General features: G+C 31.9%; 1 protein-coding gene across 7 annotated transcripts in view; it reads left to right on the top strand.

Moving 5' to 3' along the window:
• LOC139523924 (anoctamin-10-like) overlaps window positions 1-18,480 on the top strand; it is a 63,096-nt gene that overhangs the window by 19,691 nt on the left and 24,925 nt on the right. For all 7 annotated transcript variants that reach the window (XM_071318338.1, XM_071318340.1, XM_071318339.1 and 4 more), the window contains exons 2-5: window positions 837-1,049; window positions 7,352-7,487; window positions 10,873-11,010; window positions 14,879-15,001. In XM_071318338.1, the coding sequence (XP_071174439.1) occupies window positions 855-1,049; window positions 7,352-7,487; window positions 10,873-11,010; window positions 14,879-15,001 (592 nt within the window). In that variant the 5' untranslated portion in view covers window positions 837-854. The remainder of the gene's footprint in view (window positions 1-836; window positions 1,050-7,351; window positions 7,488-10,872; window positions 11,011-14,878; window positions 15,002-18,480) is intronic.

Raw genomic sequence — 18,480 nt, 5'->3', positions numbered from 1 at the left:
AATTTCAAATTGCCTACACAACTTATGATATTTTGTATTTTGTGTTGATTAAGGGGAGGGACGAAGCTGTACTGAATTATTCATACTTAAAAACAATTTGATAAATTAATTTATTCAGTGACTTTATTAAATATTTTTACAGTCAATAATTTACTACTTTGAGTTCTTAATATATCTTAACTTGGACACTAAACTAAAAATGGCACTAAATTTGATTACTTTCATGAGAAAAATTTAACTCTGAAAGATGTTTGTAAAAAATTTCCAAAATCTTGTATACTAAACATCAGTGAAAAATCATTTATAATTATTTATATATTAAGCTGTGAAGACAGTCAGGTCCTCAATGTTGTTGGACAATTTCTTAAAGTCAATATGAATTAGATCTATTTATTTTTCATGTAACTATATTATATATACTATAAAGAAAGGGCTTTATTAACAATGATTAAAGAGAAATTGTATTGTGATTGACTTGTGGATTGAAGTTCTTTGTGCTAATCATTCTGAAATCACTAGTATAAGAACACAGATGTAGTACCCCTGACTGGTAATTGAATGCATTACATTAAACATGTTTTTAGGTGATTTCAGTAGAATTGTTTTATGATTTAGGAGAAATAATTATTATACGACCGCAAAAATTAAAAAAAAATTGGTCGTATATTGCTATCACGTTGTCATGTTTTTGCATAGTGATCTAATATACTCCACATCTCCTTTTATTAATTAATTGGGTGGGTTTGCAAAATGACTGGTCTAATAAGCTTTTATAGTTTTCTCAAAACAGGTTATTTGCATACATGTATACAAGATTTTAACCATTATATTTGCAGGGGGAAAGTTGTGTAAACATGGCTACAGAGAGAATACAAAGTGTGTCATTGGGAAAGACATCATCTAGTGATTTCCAGCCTCTTGTTATTATACAGTTTTCAACTTCTTCTAAGCAAGCAGCAATAGAATGGTTGGTCGCCAAACTACAGGCCACCAGGGCCTCTGGAGGAGCAGAATTAGAGGTGTCTACTGTTGTCATGCATCATAATCAGGTAACAAAAAATTGCAAATCTTTTCTGATAGATAGTTTTAAAAGTCTAGAAAGAGTTCAAAAATTATTTGTTGTGAACTTAGTTTAAGACCTATAAAAGAGAACAAATGATACAGCATATGAATTTATAATTTGTAATGAAATGAATTATAATTACATTATATTGAGTTATCTCACATAGTTTTTTGCAACCTTGTTAATCCAATATTTGCAATTATTATTAACAAGAAATTTATTGTGTTTAAATTAAATATTTAATAAACATGATAAACAAGAATCAATATGTACCGGTAAATTGAATACCTACATGTATAATAACTGCTTATAAAGATCTTCACTTCTTCTTTGTTTCTACTTTTAACTTTTATTATTAAGTAACACACCATATTGCCTACCAGCTATCACTATGACAGATACCATATGATCTGTATTCCAGATTGACTACATATTAAATTTAGTGTTGCCAAATCAAACAGGTTTGCCTAACCAGTGGCAGATCCAGGGGGGTTCCGGGGGTTGGAACCCCCCCTTTTTTTTGGACGATCAATGCATTTGAATGGGCGCATATAGTTGGAACCCCCCCTTTACTCTGGGTTGGGAACCCCCCCTGTTAAAATAGCTGGATCCGCCCCTGAAAACATAATCAGAAAAAGCTTCCATTTTCCTCTCTTTTGGCATATCTTTATCAAATATTCAGAAAAGCAATAAATTTTATTCTCTCTCTCTACATTGACTGTCTAATGCATTTTAAGTCATTTCTCTATAGACGCTCATCTTCATAGTGAAATATCTCCGAAAATATGATACTTTTTAAGTCAAAAATAAGAATAAATATATATTAATCATTAATATTTATGATAGATATCTGTACAGGTAAATTGGCACAAATGAGTTCCGAATATTGGTGCAATTGACACATTTGGAAAACAAAATTTGGCGCAAATGATACCCTTGAAAAACAGTAATTGGCGCAAAAGGACTGCTGCCATTAAGTTTTACCCTTGTCTGTCTGTACGTCACTTTAGAATGTTATATGTAAGCAGGGTTATCATCTATGTCCCATATGCATGGACACATTCCCCATTTATTTTTATGTATGAAAGTGTTTATTACATTTTAATATACAAAATAATGGTCCATGTAAATTGTTGTTTACATGTAATATATATTTTTTTTAATTTACAAATACCACACCAACAAAAGCTACCTCAGTCTTATATTAGGAGTGGTACCTCAAACATTATGCCCCTTGTTATACTTGAATACAACTGTATTGTTAGAGAAAATATTTTTGAAAACATCTGTAATTGTTTATACTACAATTTTACAGGGTAACAAAGTAAGTAATTACTAAGGAGCATGTCCAAGCATATTTTATAGGCAGTAGTCAACAGTTGCACAATTGTTTACTATAGATTTACATTTATATTGTATTGTACATATGTTTATGTAATTGAAGTTACAAAAATGATTCCTAGATTTTATACGACCGCAAAAAAAAATTGCGGCCCTATATTGGTATGACGTTGGCGTCGACGTCCGAAGACACATTGGTTTTTGCACTATAACTTTAGTTTAAGTAAATAGAAATCTATGAAATTTAAACACAAAGTTTATGACCACAAAAGGAAGGTTGGGATTGATTTTGGGAGTTTTGGTCCCAACAGTTTAGGAATTAGGAGCCAAAAGGGTCCAAAATTAAACTTTGTCTGATTTCAACAAAAAATGAATATATGGGGTACTTTGATATATGCTGAATTTAACCATTTATTTAGATTTTTAATATTTGGGCCCGGTTATCAAATTGGTCCACATTGAGGTCTAAAGGGTCTAAAAATTTTTGCTTATGGGGCCAGTTTTCAAGTTGGTCCAAATCGTGGTCCAAAATTAAACTTTGTTTGATATCAACAAAAAATTGAATCCTTGGGGTTCTTTGATATGCTGAATCTAAACATGTATTTAGATTTCTGATTATAGGCCCAGTTTTCAAGTTGGTCCAAATCGGGGGTCCAAAATTAAACTTTGTTTGATTTCAACAAAAATTGAATATATGGGGTACTTTGATATATGCTGAATCTAACCATGTATTTAGATTTTTGATATTTGGCCCCGGTTATCAAATTGGTCCACATTGAGGTCTAAAGGGTCCAAAATTGAACTTTATTTGATTTCATCAAAAATTGAAATCTTGGGGTTCTTTGATTTGCTGAATCTAACCATGTATTTAGATTTTGGATATTGGACCATAATAGGTAAATGTCCAATTTAAAAATTTTAAGTTTTTAAGTTTAAGTTCTTAGACCACATTCATTCTGTGTCAGAAACCTATGTTGTGTCAACTATTTATTCACAATCCAAATTCAGAGCTGTATCAAGCTTGAATGTTGTGTCCATACTTGCCCCAACTGTTCAGGGTTCGAACTCTGCAGTCATATAAAGCTGTGCCCTGCAGAGCATCTGGTTCTTTTGTGTTTTTAGCAATATTTCAATTAAAAATAAACCAAAATTACTATTTAGACTGACTTCAATCTGTAAAATAAAAAGTTTATGTAAAGGAAATGACTATTTTTTCTTGCAAGGAAGCAATAAAAGATTTTTTTTAAAGGTAAAACAGTCATATTATATTTAACAGTTAATAAACATATATTGTTATAATTCAGAAGTTATGTTAGCATAAAAAAAAAAAACTTATAAGGTGTGGAATTACATTTTTTGTCCCTCCAGTTTTGTGGAATGCACAAATTTTCAAGATTGCCAGTACTCACTGCATGGTGTTGTAGTGTTCTTTTTAAAGATCCAGATCTATTGAAATAACTACATGTGTAAGTTGGAAATAAAAAATAAGTGGGTTTGTTAAGAGTTATGTTCCTACCCTTATATACCTTACATCACATAAAGAGAAGCAAAGATGTGGTATGACAGCCAATAATATACCAGCAACCAAATGCTGTAGATGTAAGCGACAATGGTTGATCACTACAGCCTTCAATAATTATCAAACCCATACTTTAAAGTAAGCTATATATAAGACCTAACAAATATGAAAGACAGCAACCAATTACAACCATTAGGTTTTTTTATTCTTTCAAAATACTATAAATACAATTATAATTTTGTCTATCATAAATAATATAAATCTTTTATTCTCATTTGAACTATCATTGTAAGAGAGATTCAGAATGTCCCTATTTGATCCTCTTCTCTACCTTATTTAGAAAAACAAACTCATTGGAATCTTTGTATAAGAAAAAACCTTGTAAGTTAACTGTACCCAATTTGCATCCATTTTGCATAAAAAGTTATGGATGTTTTTATATGGATGTCTGATAGGTTTCATTAGAGTCAAATCAAGTCTTAGTTTTATACTTTATTACTTTCTATAGGTAAAATCATAAAAATACTGAACTCCCAGAAAAATTCAAAACCAAAAGTCCCTAATCAAATGGTAAAATCAAAAGCTCAAACACATCAAACGATTGGACAACAATAGTCATATTCCTAACTTGGTACAGGCATTTTCTTATATAGAAAATTGTGGATTGAACCTGGTTTTATAGCTAGCTAAACCACTTACTTGTATGGCAGTCTAAATGTTCTAAGACACAAAGCAGTCACATTGTACATCAACAGATGAAGTCTCAAGTGAAAAAGTAAAATTTACTGAAACATTGCATTTCACACTTACAAAAAGTAAACTTTTGATAACTTGGAAATTAAAATATGTTAGTTACAAAGTATGGAATCCAAATTAAATGGGTAAAACTATATAGTAACTAATACCATAAATAATAAAAGGATAGATTATAAATGTTGATATGAAGATTTCTAAAAAATATATCCAACCACTTAACAGTTAAAAAAAAGGGTATGGTAGCTGTGGTGTATACTTTGTATATAGATGCCATATATGTTTAATGAAGTTTCCGTCTGTCATATTTCCATCCTTGACCTCATTTTCATGGTTCAGTGACTATTTGAAAAAAGAATTCTCTCCTAGTATGAGTAATAGGATTATATATTTGATATGTGCGTATCTTGCAAAGTCCCCATTGCCCGTTAGACAGTTTTCACTTGGCCTCGACCTCATTTCATGGACAAGGTTAAGTTTTGGTGGTCTAGTCCTCATCTCAGATACTATAAGCAACAGGTCTACTATATTTGGTGTAAGGAATGTTTGTAAGGTGTACACATCCATCTGGCAGGAGTCATCTGACCGTGACCTCATTTTCAATGTTAAGTGGTTTAAAATTAAGTTTTTGTGTTTTTATGCCCCACCTACGATATGTGTTCTGGTCTGTGCGTCCGTCCGTCTGTTCGTCCGTTCATCCTGCTTCAGGTTAAAGTTTTTGGTCAAGGTAGTTTTTGATGAAGCTGAAGTCCAATAAACTTGAAACTTAGTACACATGTTCCTTATGATATGATCTTTCTAATTTTGAAGACAAATAAGACTTTTGACCCCAATTTTACGGTCCACTGAACATAGAAAATGGAAGTGCAAGTTTCAGGTTAAAGTTTTTGGTCATGGTAGTTTTTGATGAAGTTGAAGTCCAATCAACTTGAAACTTAAAAATTAGTACACATGTTCCTTATGATATGATCTTTCTTATTTTAATGCCAAATTAGATTTTTTACCCAATTTCACGTTCCATTGAACATGTAAAATGATAGTGCAAGTAAAGCATCCGTGTACTTTGGACACATTCTTGTTTCTTATACTTTTAGAAATAGATCACTTATATTTTGTGTATGGAATTCGAATGATGGATAGGTGTATATGTCTGTCTGGCAATCATCATCTGACCATGACCACATTTTTATGGTTCATCTGTCAATCTTAAATTTTCCTGGTTAAGTTTGTTTCTAAGTTACTATGCAAAAGGTCAACTAATATTAAAAGCATGTAAGGATTGTAAGGAATACATGTATGTCTGGCAGGGTTTATTTGACCTTGACCTCATTTTCATGGTTCATTGATCAATGTTAAGTTTTCCTGGTTAAGTTTGTTTCTTAGATATTCAATATGTCAACTACATGTATATTTAAAGCATATTTGGTGTATGGAATGATTGTAAGGTGTACATGTATTTCCAGTTTGGTTTGTTCGACCATTGACCTCATTTTCTTGGATTATGTTAAGTTAATGTGATAATTATGGTAATGCTTTATATTAAGAACTATCAACATAATATCAATGGTTAGTAAAGAAGGCGAGACATTTCAGCGTGTTCACTCTTGTTTTAGTTTATTTGAAATTTCAAGTTTAAGATGTTTCTATTGTTAAAATAACAGTTATTAAAATATTCTTAAACGAGGAAAGTAATTATGCAACATGCAGAGATGAATTGCTTAGAAAAAGACACTTGATCTACCTTAAAATGTATTTGGTATCAAATCATAGTTTTTTGCCGTCTTTTATTGAAAATAGTTATAATATCAATAATAAATACAAGAACATTTCAATAAAAGGATGATAAAATTGTCAGGTTTTTTTTTCTTCTTCCATAACCATTTCCTTCTACATATATACAGGTTACAATGTATATATTTATCATTTCCAGTCCAATAGGTATAGTCCTTTGCATACATGTACAAAATGTAAAAACATGTTTAATGGTAAATGTATTGTTTAGTTTATGGATTTGATTTTAGCAATAGTAATTATATGCTTCAGTTCCTACAATAGTTTACTGTTATATACACAATCAATACTTTTTTTGAAGTTGTCTGCATGGTTTTAAAAACCAGGAGTGGATTAAACTTAACTAACAGTTCAAAATCTAACACTATCAATTTGCATCTGTATAAATCTGTTTCCACATTTTTTAGATGTGTCTGGTAATATGGTTTATTAAGAAATAATGGCATGCACTTATTATTTATGATTTTTTAAAGAATATACAAATGTCGGAGATATAAAATTATTGCGATTTCAGAAAAATCTGCATACAGACAATTTTTATATGTATCTAATATCAGAATGTGAGCTCTTATTGCGATATTCTCATAGTTGCATTATTTGCATAAACAGAAACCTCACAATCATCTCTGTATTAAATGATATCCATGTTATTGACCAGTTGTTAAAACTTTGATGAACAGCTTTTCTTATTTCCTTTGAATTGTAGTAATACTATGTTAACTATGTTCTATGTTTACTTGTAGTAAAAAAATAATGTGATTTTGCATCAATGCATTCAATTTTACTTAGTATTCTCATATAAGTTCATCACAAATTATGAAAGTTTCAGTTAAACTTTTGAATTGAAACATTAATAACTCTGAAAAATTTCCTTTTCTTTTTAGGAAACACTTTTGTATGTAGGGGGCACCACTGAAAGGCTGTTGCTAGGAGCAGATATGATGGATATGGAGAAGAAGTATGGGGATGGAAATTACAGAGAATTCTCAATACATGATGCACACAATTTCTTAGGATCTGGTTAGTGCAGGAATCCTGCATATGCCTTTTTATAAAATGGCTTTTGAAATTTAGTTTAATGTGCCATTTAATTGCTTTTTATACGACCACAAAAAAATTTGCGATCGTATATTGGTATCACGTCGGGGTCTTCATCAGAGTTGTCCGAAGACGGATGGTTTACGGATAATAACTTTAGTATAAGTAAATAGAAATCAATAAAATTTTAACACAAAGTTTATAACCACAAAAGGAAGCTTGGGATTGGTTTTGGGGGTTATGGTCCCTAAGGTTTAGGAATTAGGGGTCCAAGGGGCACAAAACAAGCATTTATCTAGTGTCAGGACAATAAGTTGTATATAAGTATTTCAATTGTTCTGAAATTGTACCACAATGTTTAATACCATAAGTAGAAGGTTGGGATATATTTTAAGGGTTATGGGGCAAACAGTCTAAGAAAAAAGGGCAAAAAGGGGCCAAAAACAAGCATTTTTGTAGTTTCAAGACAATAAATTGGAATTATCTATCTTTGTCCAGAATGGTTGTTGAATCACATAAAACCAATATGCTTTATGAAATCTTCTTTGAAAACTGGAGTTATCTTTCTTTGTCCAGAATAGTAGTTGAATCAACTTAAATCAATATACAATGCAATATTCACTTGTATTACCAACTGATAAACTAAAGCAATTTTTACCATTCAGTGATTACAAGCACTTTGATTACCATTCTAGGGTTATGCCCTTTTACAAGTGGAAAAATTGAAGAATTTTTTCGTTTCTGTTCTCTTAACTAAAGTGTCTCAACTAAATTTAATGAAATGTGCATATAATGCTTATTACCTCTTAACTCAGTTTAAGTTCAATTTTTGGCAGCTTCACTTTAACAGTTCTTGAGTTATAACCCTTTTTTGCTCACCTGGCCCGAAGGGCCAAGTGAGCTTTTCCCATCACTTTGTGTCCGTCGTCGTCGTCCGTCGTCGTTAACTTTTACAAAAATCTTCTCTGAAATTACTGGGCCAAATTAAACCAAACTTGGCCACAATCATCATTGGGGTATCTAGTTTAAATAAATGTGTGGCGTGACCCCGCCAATCAACCAAGATGGCCGCCATGGCTAAAAATAGAACATAGGGGTAAAATGCAGTTTTTGGCTTATAACTCAAAAAACCAAAGCATTTAGAGCAAATCTTACATGGGTTAAATTGTTTATCAGGTCAAGATCTATCTGCCCTGAAATTTTCAGATGAATCAGACAACCCGTTGTTGGGTTGCTGCCCCTGAATATGTAATTTTAAGGAATTTTTGCTGTTTTTGGTTATTATCTTGAATATTATTATAGATAAAGATAAACTGTAAACAGTAATAATGTTCAACAAAGTAAGATTTACAAATAAGTCAACATGACCGAAATGGTCAGTTGACCCCTTTAGGAGTTATTGCCCTTTATAGTCAATTTTTAACCATTTTTCGAAAATCTTCTCCTCTGAAACTACATGGCCAAATTAATCCAAACTTGGCCACAATCATCTTTGGGGTATCTAGTTTAAAAAATGTGTGGCGTGACCCGGCCAACCAACCAAGATGGCCGCCATGGCTAAAAATAGAACAAAGGGGTGAAATCACGTAGATTTTGGCTTATAACTCTGAAACCAAAGCATTTAGAGCAAATCTGACATCGGGTAAAATTGTTCATCAAGTGAAAATCTATCAGCCCTGAAACTTTCCAATGAATAGGACAACCGGTTATTGGGTTGCTTCCCCGAAATAAGTAATTTGAAGGAAATTTTGCAGATTTTAGTTATTATCTTGAATATTATTATAGAAAGAGATAAACTGTAAACAGCAATAATGTTCAGCAAAGTAAGATCTACAAATAAGTCAACATGACCAAAATTATCAGTTGACCCCTTAAGGAGTTATTGCCCTTTATAGTCAATTTTGACTAATTTTTCGTAAATTTCCTCTGAAACTCCTGGGCCAAATTTAACCAAACTTGGCCACAATCATTATTGGGGTATTTAGTTTAAAAATTGTGAGGCGTGACCCGTCCAACCAATTAAGATGGCTGTCATGGCTAAAAATAGAACATAGAGGGGAAATGTGGATTTTGGCTTATATCTCTGACAACAAAGCATTTAGAGCAAATCTGACTGGGTAAAATTGTTTATCAGGTCAAGATCTATCTGCCCTTAAATTTTCAGACAAATCAGACAACCTGTTGTTGGGTTGCTGCGCCCGAATTAGTAATTTTAAGGAAATTTTGCAGATTTTGGTTATTATCTTGAATATTATTATAGATAGAGATAAACTGTAAACAGCAATAATGTTCAGCAAAATAAGATCTACAAATAAGTCAACATGACCAAAATTTTCAATTGACCCCTTAAGGAGTTATTGCGCTTTATAGTCAATTGTTAACAACTTTTTCGTCATGTTTTTGGAAATATTTTCCTCTGTAATTACTGGGCCAAGTTCATTATAGAGAGAAATATTTGTAGCAACAAGAATGTTCAGTCAAGAAATATCTACAAACACATCACCATCACAAAAACACCATTTTGTCATGAATTTATCTGTGTCCATTGATAATATGCACATAGACCAAGGTGAGCGACACAGGCTCTTCAGAGCCTCTAGTTAATGTTATATGCTAGTGGGGGCATCATCTGTGTCCAAAGGGACACATTCCCCATTTATTTTTTTAGAAGTTCCTATTAATTGAAATTAATTTTAACCATGACTGTATGACATTTTATATTTTGATATTTTATGATGTATTTAAATGAGTAGTTATTGTTGCAAACTCCATTAGAAACTTGAATTGAGATCATTTTTGGAATAAGGGAAAGGGGGAGGTGAAAAAAAAATTTCAGAGGGAGTTTCAATTTTTCTCATTTCAGATTTCAGAAATTAAAAAGAAAATTTCTTCAAATATTTTATTTTTGAGAGGATTAATATTCAACAGCAAAGTGAATTGATCAAAAGCAACAAAAAAAATTTAAGTTCATAAAACAACATTCATTCTGTGTCAGAAACCTATGCTGTGTCAACTATTTAATCACAATCCAAATTTAGAGCTGAATCCAGCTTGAATGTTGTGTCCATACTTGCCCCAACTGTTCAGGGTTCAACATCTGCGGTCGTATTAAGCTGTGCCCTGCGGAGCATCTGGTTGTTTGATGTATTTCTATTTGTATCTTCCTGATGAGTAAAACTATGATTACTATTAGATTATTCAATGGGCGTTCACAACAAAAGAAACATAAGGACCATGTTCTAGCAGGAAACCTATATAAGTCTGTATTGTTTTGATATTCAATACTCAGAACTTCCAATCAATACTAGAGTATTTTTAAGTATTCATTGACATCCCCTGGTATTATCATCCATCTTCTTCATTTCAGAGGATCTTGATTCCTTTCTTACAATGGCAGAAAAGCAGAAGATAATATTGCATGAAATTGAGGCTGTCAGAGCAACAGAGGAGGACCCTCATATACCTGGGTATGAAAATATCAAGTTGTATCCAGGGAAAAGTATAAGTATGTATATATGATAAATAAAAAAAAATCCTTAGTTGCTTAAAAAGCTGTGTTTTATTATAAAGTTAAAGATTTGTATGCTGTTATGATAGTTTTTATACTGTTACACATGGTGTAGAATTTTAAGCTGGATTATGTTTTTAACCGGATTTTTGTGACAAAAATGTCGGTTATTGATTTGGGGATGTACGGCGGGCAGTCGGGCGGGCGGCAATCAAATGTTGTCTGTGCATTAACTCATGAACCGTTCAACCAAAGCTTTTAAAATTTTAATATGTTGTTACTGACAACTAAATGAAGGTCAAGTTTAATAATGGCGATTTTGACTTTTACCGTTCAGGAGTTATGGTTCTTGAAAGATTGAAAAATGGTTTTTCCAGTCGTGTCCGTGCATTTACGCATGAACTGTTCTACTAAAGCTTCCCAAATTTTAATATGTTGTTACTGATGACAAAATGGAGGTCAAGTTCAATAATGACGATTTTGACTTTTACCGTTCAGGAGTTATGGTTCTTGAAAGATTGAAAAATGGAGTTTCCAGTCGTGTCCGTGTATTTTCACATGAACTGTTCTACCAAAGCTTCCCAAATTTTAATATGTTGTTACTGATGACAAAATGGAGGTCAAGTTCAATAATGACGATTTTGACTTTTACCGTTCAGGAGTTATGGTTCTTGAAAGATTGAAAAATGGTGTTTCCAGTTGTGTCCATGCATTTTCTCATGAACCATTCGACCAAAGCTTTTGAAATTTTTATATGTTGTTACTGATGACGAAATGGAGGTCAAGTTCAATAATGACGATTTTGACTTTTAACGTTCAGGAGTTATGGTTCTTGAAAGATTGAAAAATGGAGTTTCCAGTCGTGTCCATGTATTTACACATGAACTGTTCTACCAAAGCTTCCCAAATTTTAATATGTTGTTACTGATGACAAAATGGAGGTCAAGTTTAATAATGACAATTTTGACTTTTACCGTTCAGGAGTTATGGTTCTTGAAAGATCGTAAAATGGCGTTTCCATTCACTTTATTGCATTTACTCATGAACCATTCAATCTAAGCTTTTCGAATTTTAATATGTTGATACTGATGACAAAATGGAGGTCAAATTTGATATTGACGATTTTCACTTTCACCATTCATCAATAATGGTTCTTGTGATATTGCCAGGACACAAATAAATGTTAATAAATCTGGTTTGCTGTCGTTGTGACAGCCTCTTGTTTAGAATTTATTATCAAACCTTGTTCCGTATATAAAAAATAAGATGATGTTGTCGTCGCTGGGCTTCCAAAATGTTGCAAATTACAAATTTTTCAGGAAAAAAATATTTCACAAACAGGTTTTGAAAATTTTGACAAAATGCATGCTTCCAAAATGTTGTATGTGAACCTGAACATTTTTGTGAATAGCAGTGAAATAAAAACTTTGACATTTCTGGATTATCCAAGAACTTAAATTATTTTCGCAGAAATAAAGAAATGTATAATTGTTTTATTCTCAAAGCCATTATACAACGATTTTCAAGTTTTTATACATTATTTTGGAAGTAAACTTTACAAACAACTGACATTTGCAATTTTGTAATATGTCTTATTTCAAAGTTTTTATTGGTCTAACGGTATGCTATTTTGTAATACCAAAGATTTCCTCCCGCTTAAACCATTGGTGTCAAAAAGTATTTTTAGCCAAAAAAATCATGTACAACATTTTTGAAGCCAACCTACATTGTGGTATGATTGCCAATGAGACAACTCTCAACAAGAGACCAAATAACACGGAAATTAACTGTAGGTCACCAATGAGTAAAACCCATACTACATAGTCAGCTTGTAAAAGGTCCCAAAATGACAAAAATGTAAAATGATTCGAAAGAGAAAACTAATGGCCTGATTTATTTACAAAATGATGAACAAAAAACAAAAATGCTATACAACAGCAAACGACAATGTATGTATTTTTTGGTAAAGTTATAGACAAATTAATTTACCATTTTATGAAATTGTCTTAAAAATACCATTTTTATACCAGTTGATAGCTTTAAAAACGATTTTTTTTGGATATTAACTGTTAATTTTGTGAGAATTGATTCCTGTGACATAGTTTAATTACTCATTTTTTAAAAGTTGACTTTTTGTAGATGTTGAATGCAATCTGTAGGTTTTGCTTTTTGCATGGATACTTCATCTTTTGATATAAGGCCAGGGTTTTTTAATTTGTTGGTTTACGAATTTTCCCTATGAAAAAGTTGGGTCGGTCGGAAAAAAAACCCCCAAAAAATCTCGCAAGACAGAAAAATTATGCCAAAAAAAATACATTTCACCTTTCAATAACAATATGTTTGGTTTGCTATTTTATCATCATTTCTTATACATGTTTATTAGTTCGATGAAACATTATTGCTCAGCTACCATAAACATCGCATGACTTCGTCTAATAATTTTCTGTGAAAAAAGGGGGTTTGTGTCCACGGACAAAGACTAAATAAAATCGTCATTTTACAAAAGTAGCCCTTAATAAATTTCAGGAAATTTGGTGGTTAATGATCTTCAAACACGAAAACTGATAAAGAAAAAAATCCAAAAACGTCGTAAGAAAATAAGTTTCAACACACATGACAAAAACGTAATAGACTCGTCCACTGGAAAAACGAGGAAATCGTGTTCATCAGTTGTTATTCATTCCCGTTTTTTTTTATCCAAATGGGCGATTTATTTATATTATTTTATCAATGACACAAGTCTGAAGAAAAAAAAGGATTTGTGTTAATTAGGTTCTTCAACTTGATGTCTTCCACGGTTGGACAATTTCATTTTCCATTTTTCTATCTTACGGAATGATGACAAATACAGGAAACGAACTAAATGTGTAATGGGTTTCAAAAACGGGTTTCGTTCCGCAAAATTATTTACGCAAACTACATTTCAAGGTCAGGTTTGATTGATTTGTCTATTTTTAGATACGTAAATTGGAAGTTTTAGTTCTTTCACACTTTCAAAACAGAAAGTGTGACCATATTCCATTAGTGCATTTCATTTCATAAAAAAAGGATATTTTATTTATTTTTTTAGAGATAATGTTTTTGTTAAGGTCGTTGGGGAAAAAAAGCATGAAAATTCAATTTTATTTTTATTCTGCAAATCGGCAAAATCAGGTCGGCGGATCCGTAAACCAACAAATTAAAAAATCCTGGCCTAAAATGTGATCGTTTTGTGTATATTTAGATATATATAGATATATTTAACTATATATATGTTGAAAGAATTGCTAAATGGCAAATTATGAAAAAACTTATTGTTTAGTCTCTGAAGGATTTAATCAAATTTTGACATCATTGCCAATTTATCTTCCTCAAGAAATTTGGTAAAATATAGGGGTTTTGCCATTAACATTGGAGTCAAATACCAGACCCAGTGGAATGCTAAAAAAAATGCATGTCTGTAATATACAGGAATTTTACACTTACAAAATAATATTCCTTAGATGAATTTTTAACTGATGCCTGAGAGAGGTTAAATCAGAATTATTTCAACAAGAAGTCAAACAAGGGTTAAATTAAAGATTGGATGAACAACAGTAAATTTACTCTAGTGCTTAATTTAAACCAAGAGTTACAATATTTAAATTTAATATAAAATCTAACCTAGAGATGAACAACATTTTCCTGCACTCATATAGGTGGATATCAATGAAATATGAACATGACTGTCCAATTTGATATGAAATCAAGAGACCTCTCTAACTTTTTCAACAACAATTGGTTGCTCTTTATACTTTCATTCATCCTAAACTCAGTCATTAGAATTTATAATTCTAGATTTAGTCTCCAATAAAAAAAATCAACTTTATTGTAATAATTATTTTAGTTAAAAAGTACCAGAGTAGAAATATATTGACAACAGTTTTCCCTATTCATGATGATGAATATTTGAAGAAGTTAGGAGCTGAATGGTATCAGATGAAGCATGCATTTAAACAACAACCAATAGGTGAGTTGATCTCATTATCTAAAATAAAGAAGAAATGGTTACTTGACCTACACTATAATTTTACTTGTGACATAATTTTTTCATTGCACATTAATGTTTAAATTTGTGAAAATCGGCTTTATACAATAGTTGTATTTCAACATTAAAGTTCTAAGTGTTTGTCCTAGGAAAGGAGAAGGTCCGGTAAGGGCTGATTTTGGCCTCAAATTTCAGGTTCATCTAACGAAATATTTTGGACAATTTTTAAACACAAGTGTCTATTTCAACTGATTAAATTAGTTTATGTGAAAGATTTTAACTGATTTAGTCATCTAGAACGCTCCGATTCGAGCTTAAATATGAAAAATCTATCAAATTTGCCAAAAAACATCATTTTTCAGATGGTTTTTGTCGAGCCTGCAACTTTTGTTGCAGAAAGCTCGACATAGGGATAGTGATCCGGCGGCGGCGGTGTTAGCTCACTTCTTAAAAGCTTTATATTTTAGAACGTGGAAGACCTGGATGCTTCATACTTTGTATATAGATGCTTCATGTTACGAAGTTTCCGTCAGTCACATGTCCAATAACCTTGACCTCATTTTCATGGTTCAGTGACTACTTGAAAAAAAAGTTCAAATTTTTTGTAATGTTGAATTCTCTCTTATTATAAGTAATAGGATAACTATATTTGATATGTGCATACCTTGCAAGGTCCTCATGTCTGTCAGACAGTTTTCACTTAACCTCGACCTCATTTCATGGATCAGTGAACAGGGTAAAGTTTTGGTGGTCAAGTCCATATCTCAGATACTATAAGCAATAGGGCTAGCATATTCAGTCTATGGAAGGACTGTAAGGTGTACATGTCCAACTGGCAGGTGTCATCTGACCTTGACCTCATTTTCACGGTTCAGTGGTTATAGTTAAATTTTTGTGTTTTCAGACCTGCCAACTATCCCGATTTTCGCGGTATCATCCCGATTTTTATCCCTCAACCCGAATCCCGATATCGGGATCGTAAAACTAGTCAAAATCCCGATTTTCACCAAATATACCGGAAAAAATAATTGTTTACCGATTTTGGAGTTTTTCTGATCAATTTTAAAAAATCTATAATTTTACCTGGGGACATATTATGACTAGTAAACAACCCTACGCTAATCAACAGTCACAACAGGTGTCATAATTAGTGGTTGTATGTAATCAGATTACCTAATGGGTCGTAACAGTCCTCAAAATTAATTTGTATACACAAATTTGGTCAAACAGCCTATCAATTTATTATACAAGCACAATTTGCAACATTTGCCGTAGTTCCACAACAAAATCATAATTAATTGAAAGATGAGAACTGTAATGAACTCTCAAGAAAACATCGTTCATCTTGAAATCCGTTTAATTTTTGAAACCAGACGTCGTGTGTCTGTTGATTTAAAATCAACGCCATTTTGTATTCACTTCTACTGTGTTACTGTATAAGCCTCCGCCGGTAAGAGCACCTCTGAATACAAAGAAAGATAACTCAAATTTTATCCATTTTCTCATTGATACTGATAAGACCATAAGTAAGACTAAATCAAAATCTGTCTTCATCCTTCTAACTTTAGGACATGTAGTTTTATGTCTTTTGAGTCAAGGTTCATAGATAAGAAGGTCTTTGGAGGGGGAAAAGGGGGGGGGGTCTCTACTTTGAATCCTTTATTTTTAATGCCATTTTTCTCTATTCTTCAGTTATTTTGTCAATTTTATAATTAAATACTACAAGAATCATGCAAATAAAAGAAATCAAGGCCTACAAGCTCATCATTAGTATACCAAAAGAAAAAAGAAGAAAACTTAAGACTATTTTAGGAGTAAAAAACAATGCACACAGAAAAGTCGCTAAAATTGTAACCCTTAAAAATCTGGTCGCGCGCTAAATCCCCCATGGAGATTTTCAAAAGTTGGCAGGTCTGTGTTTTGGTCTGTTTTTCTCATACTATATGCAATAGGTCTACTATATTTGTTGTATGGAATGATTGTAAGCTTATACATGTCTAGCGGGCAGATGTCATGTGACCTTGACCTCATTTTCATGGTTCAGTGGTCAAAGTTAAGTTTTTGAGTTTTGGTCTTTTTATCTAATACTATATGCCATAGGTCAGCTATATTTGGTGTATGGAAATATTTTATGATCTTTATGTCAGTCGCGCAGGTTTTATTTGACCTTGACCTCATTTTCACGGTTCATTGCACAGTGTTAAGTTTTTGTGTTTTGGTCTATTTTTCTTAAACTATCAGTAATGGGTCAACTATATGTTGTATAGAAGCATTGTTAGCTGTACTTGTCTGCCTGGCATGATTCATCTGACCTTGACCTCATTTTCAAGGTTCATTGGTCTTTATTTAGTTATCTTGGTTAATGTTAAGTTTATGTGACAGTTGTAATAAAGCTTAGCTTTAAACTTAGGACTATCAACAAAATATCAATGATTAGTATAGAAGGCGAGACATTTCATCGTGTGCACTCTTGTTGTCAAAAATGAATGTGGCCGCATCCATGTTCATCCTCAACCTTTATATATGTTATGTATTATCATCAAATACAACTTACATTTCAATATTATGAATGAACACGAATGCGGCCACTTTCATTTAAGACGGAAACAGTCTAAAATTTAACTAAAATGCTAAAATTGTGAGGATTTCAGTAATTTAGCATGACTTAATGATGCTAGTACTCGATATATGTGCATTGTATTGTCAAAAACAACCCATATTTATGTAGCAGAAGCATTCTACTTTCCAGTAAATAGCCAAAAGATTACATTTTCAAAATTTTGTAAAACTGCTATATTTTGGGGCCAAAAAGGGGTCTTACTGAACCTACTCCTTTCAAAACAGAAAGTCCATAGACAAATGGCAAAATCAAAAGCTCATACAATTCAAACAGATGGATAACAAATTTATATAACTGCAAGGAGATTTGGACAAAAATAACTCACTGGCAAAAACCTGCACATTCTTCATATAAAGCAAACAATGACTGTTTAATTCACAAATTGGTGGAGATGCAATCCTTTTCAAAGTGATGTAAGAAATTTGGTTTTCTTCTTCTCATACAACAGTCTTTGAGGTTCCATTTGTTTAAAATATTTGAAATAAGTTATTATTATACTTACGACGTAACAATATATTGTAATTCTACAAGTCAATGTAACATTTTGATTGTTGTAAATTCAGAAATTAATGCATGCATGTAATATTGCAAATCCTTGACCATTGGCAAAAATGTGAAATCTGATTGATGCAATAGCAAAACTTTTATTTGGGAAAATCACAACTGAAAGTGTAAGTTTTTATTATTGGAAATGTCATACTGTAATTTTTTTTGTGCAGTAGTAAAAAGATCCGCATCAATTTCTAAATTTACAGTATATAAATGGACAGAGTTTGCAATTTTTATCATTTGCACAAGATTTCTTATAGTTATATATTATAAATTTAGAGGAGTGAGTCAA

Source organism: Mytilus edulis, chromosome 5, assembly GCF_963676685.1.
Source record: "Mytilus edulis chromosome 5, xbMytEdul2.2, whole genome shotgun sequence".
NCBI lineage: Eukaryota > Metazoa > Mollusca > Bivalvia > Mytilida > Mytilidae > Mytilus > Mytilus edulis.
The sequence above is the reverse complement of the archived record's forward strand: the minus strand, read 5'-3'. Positions and strand labels throughout refer to the sequence as shown.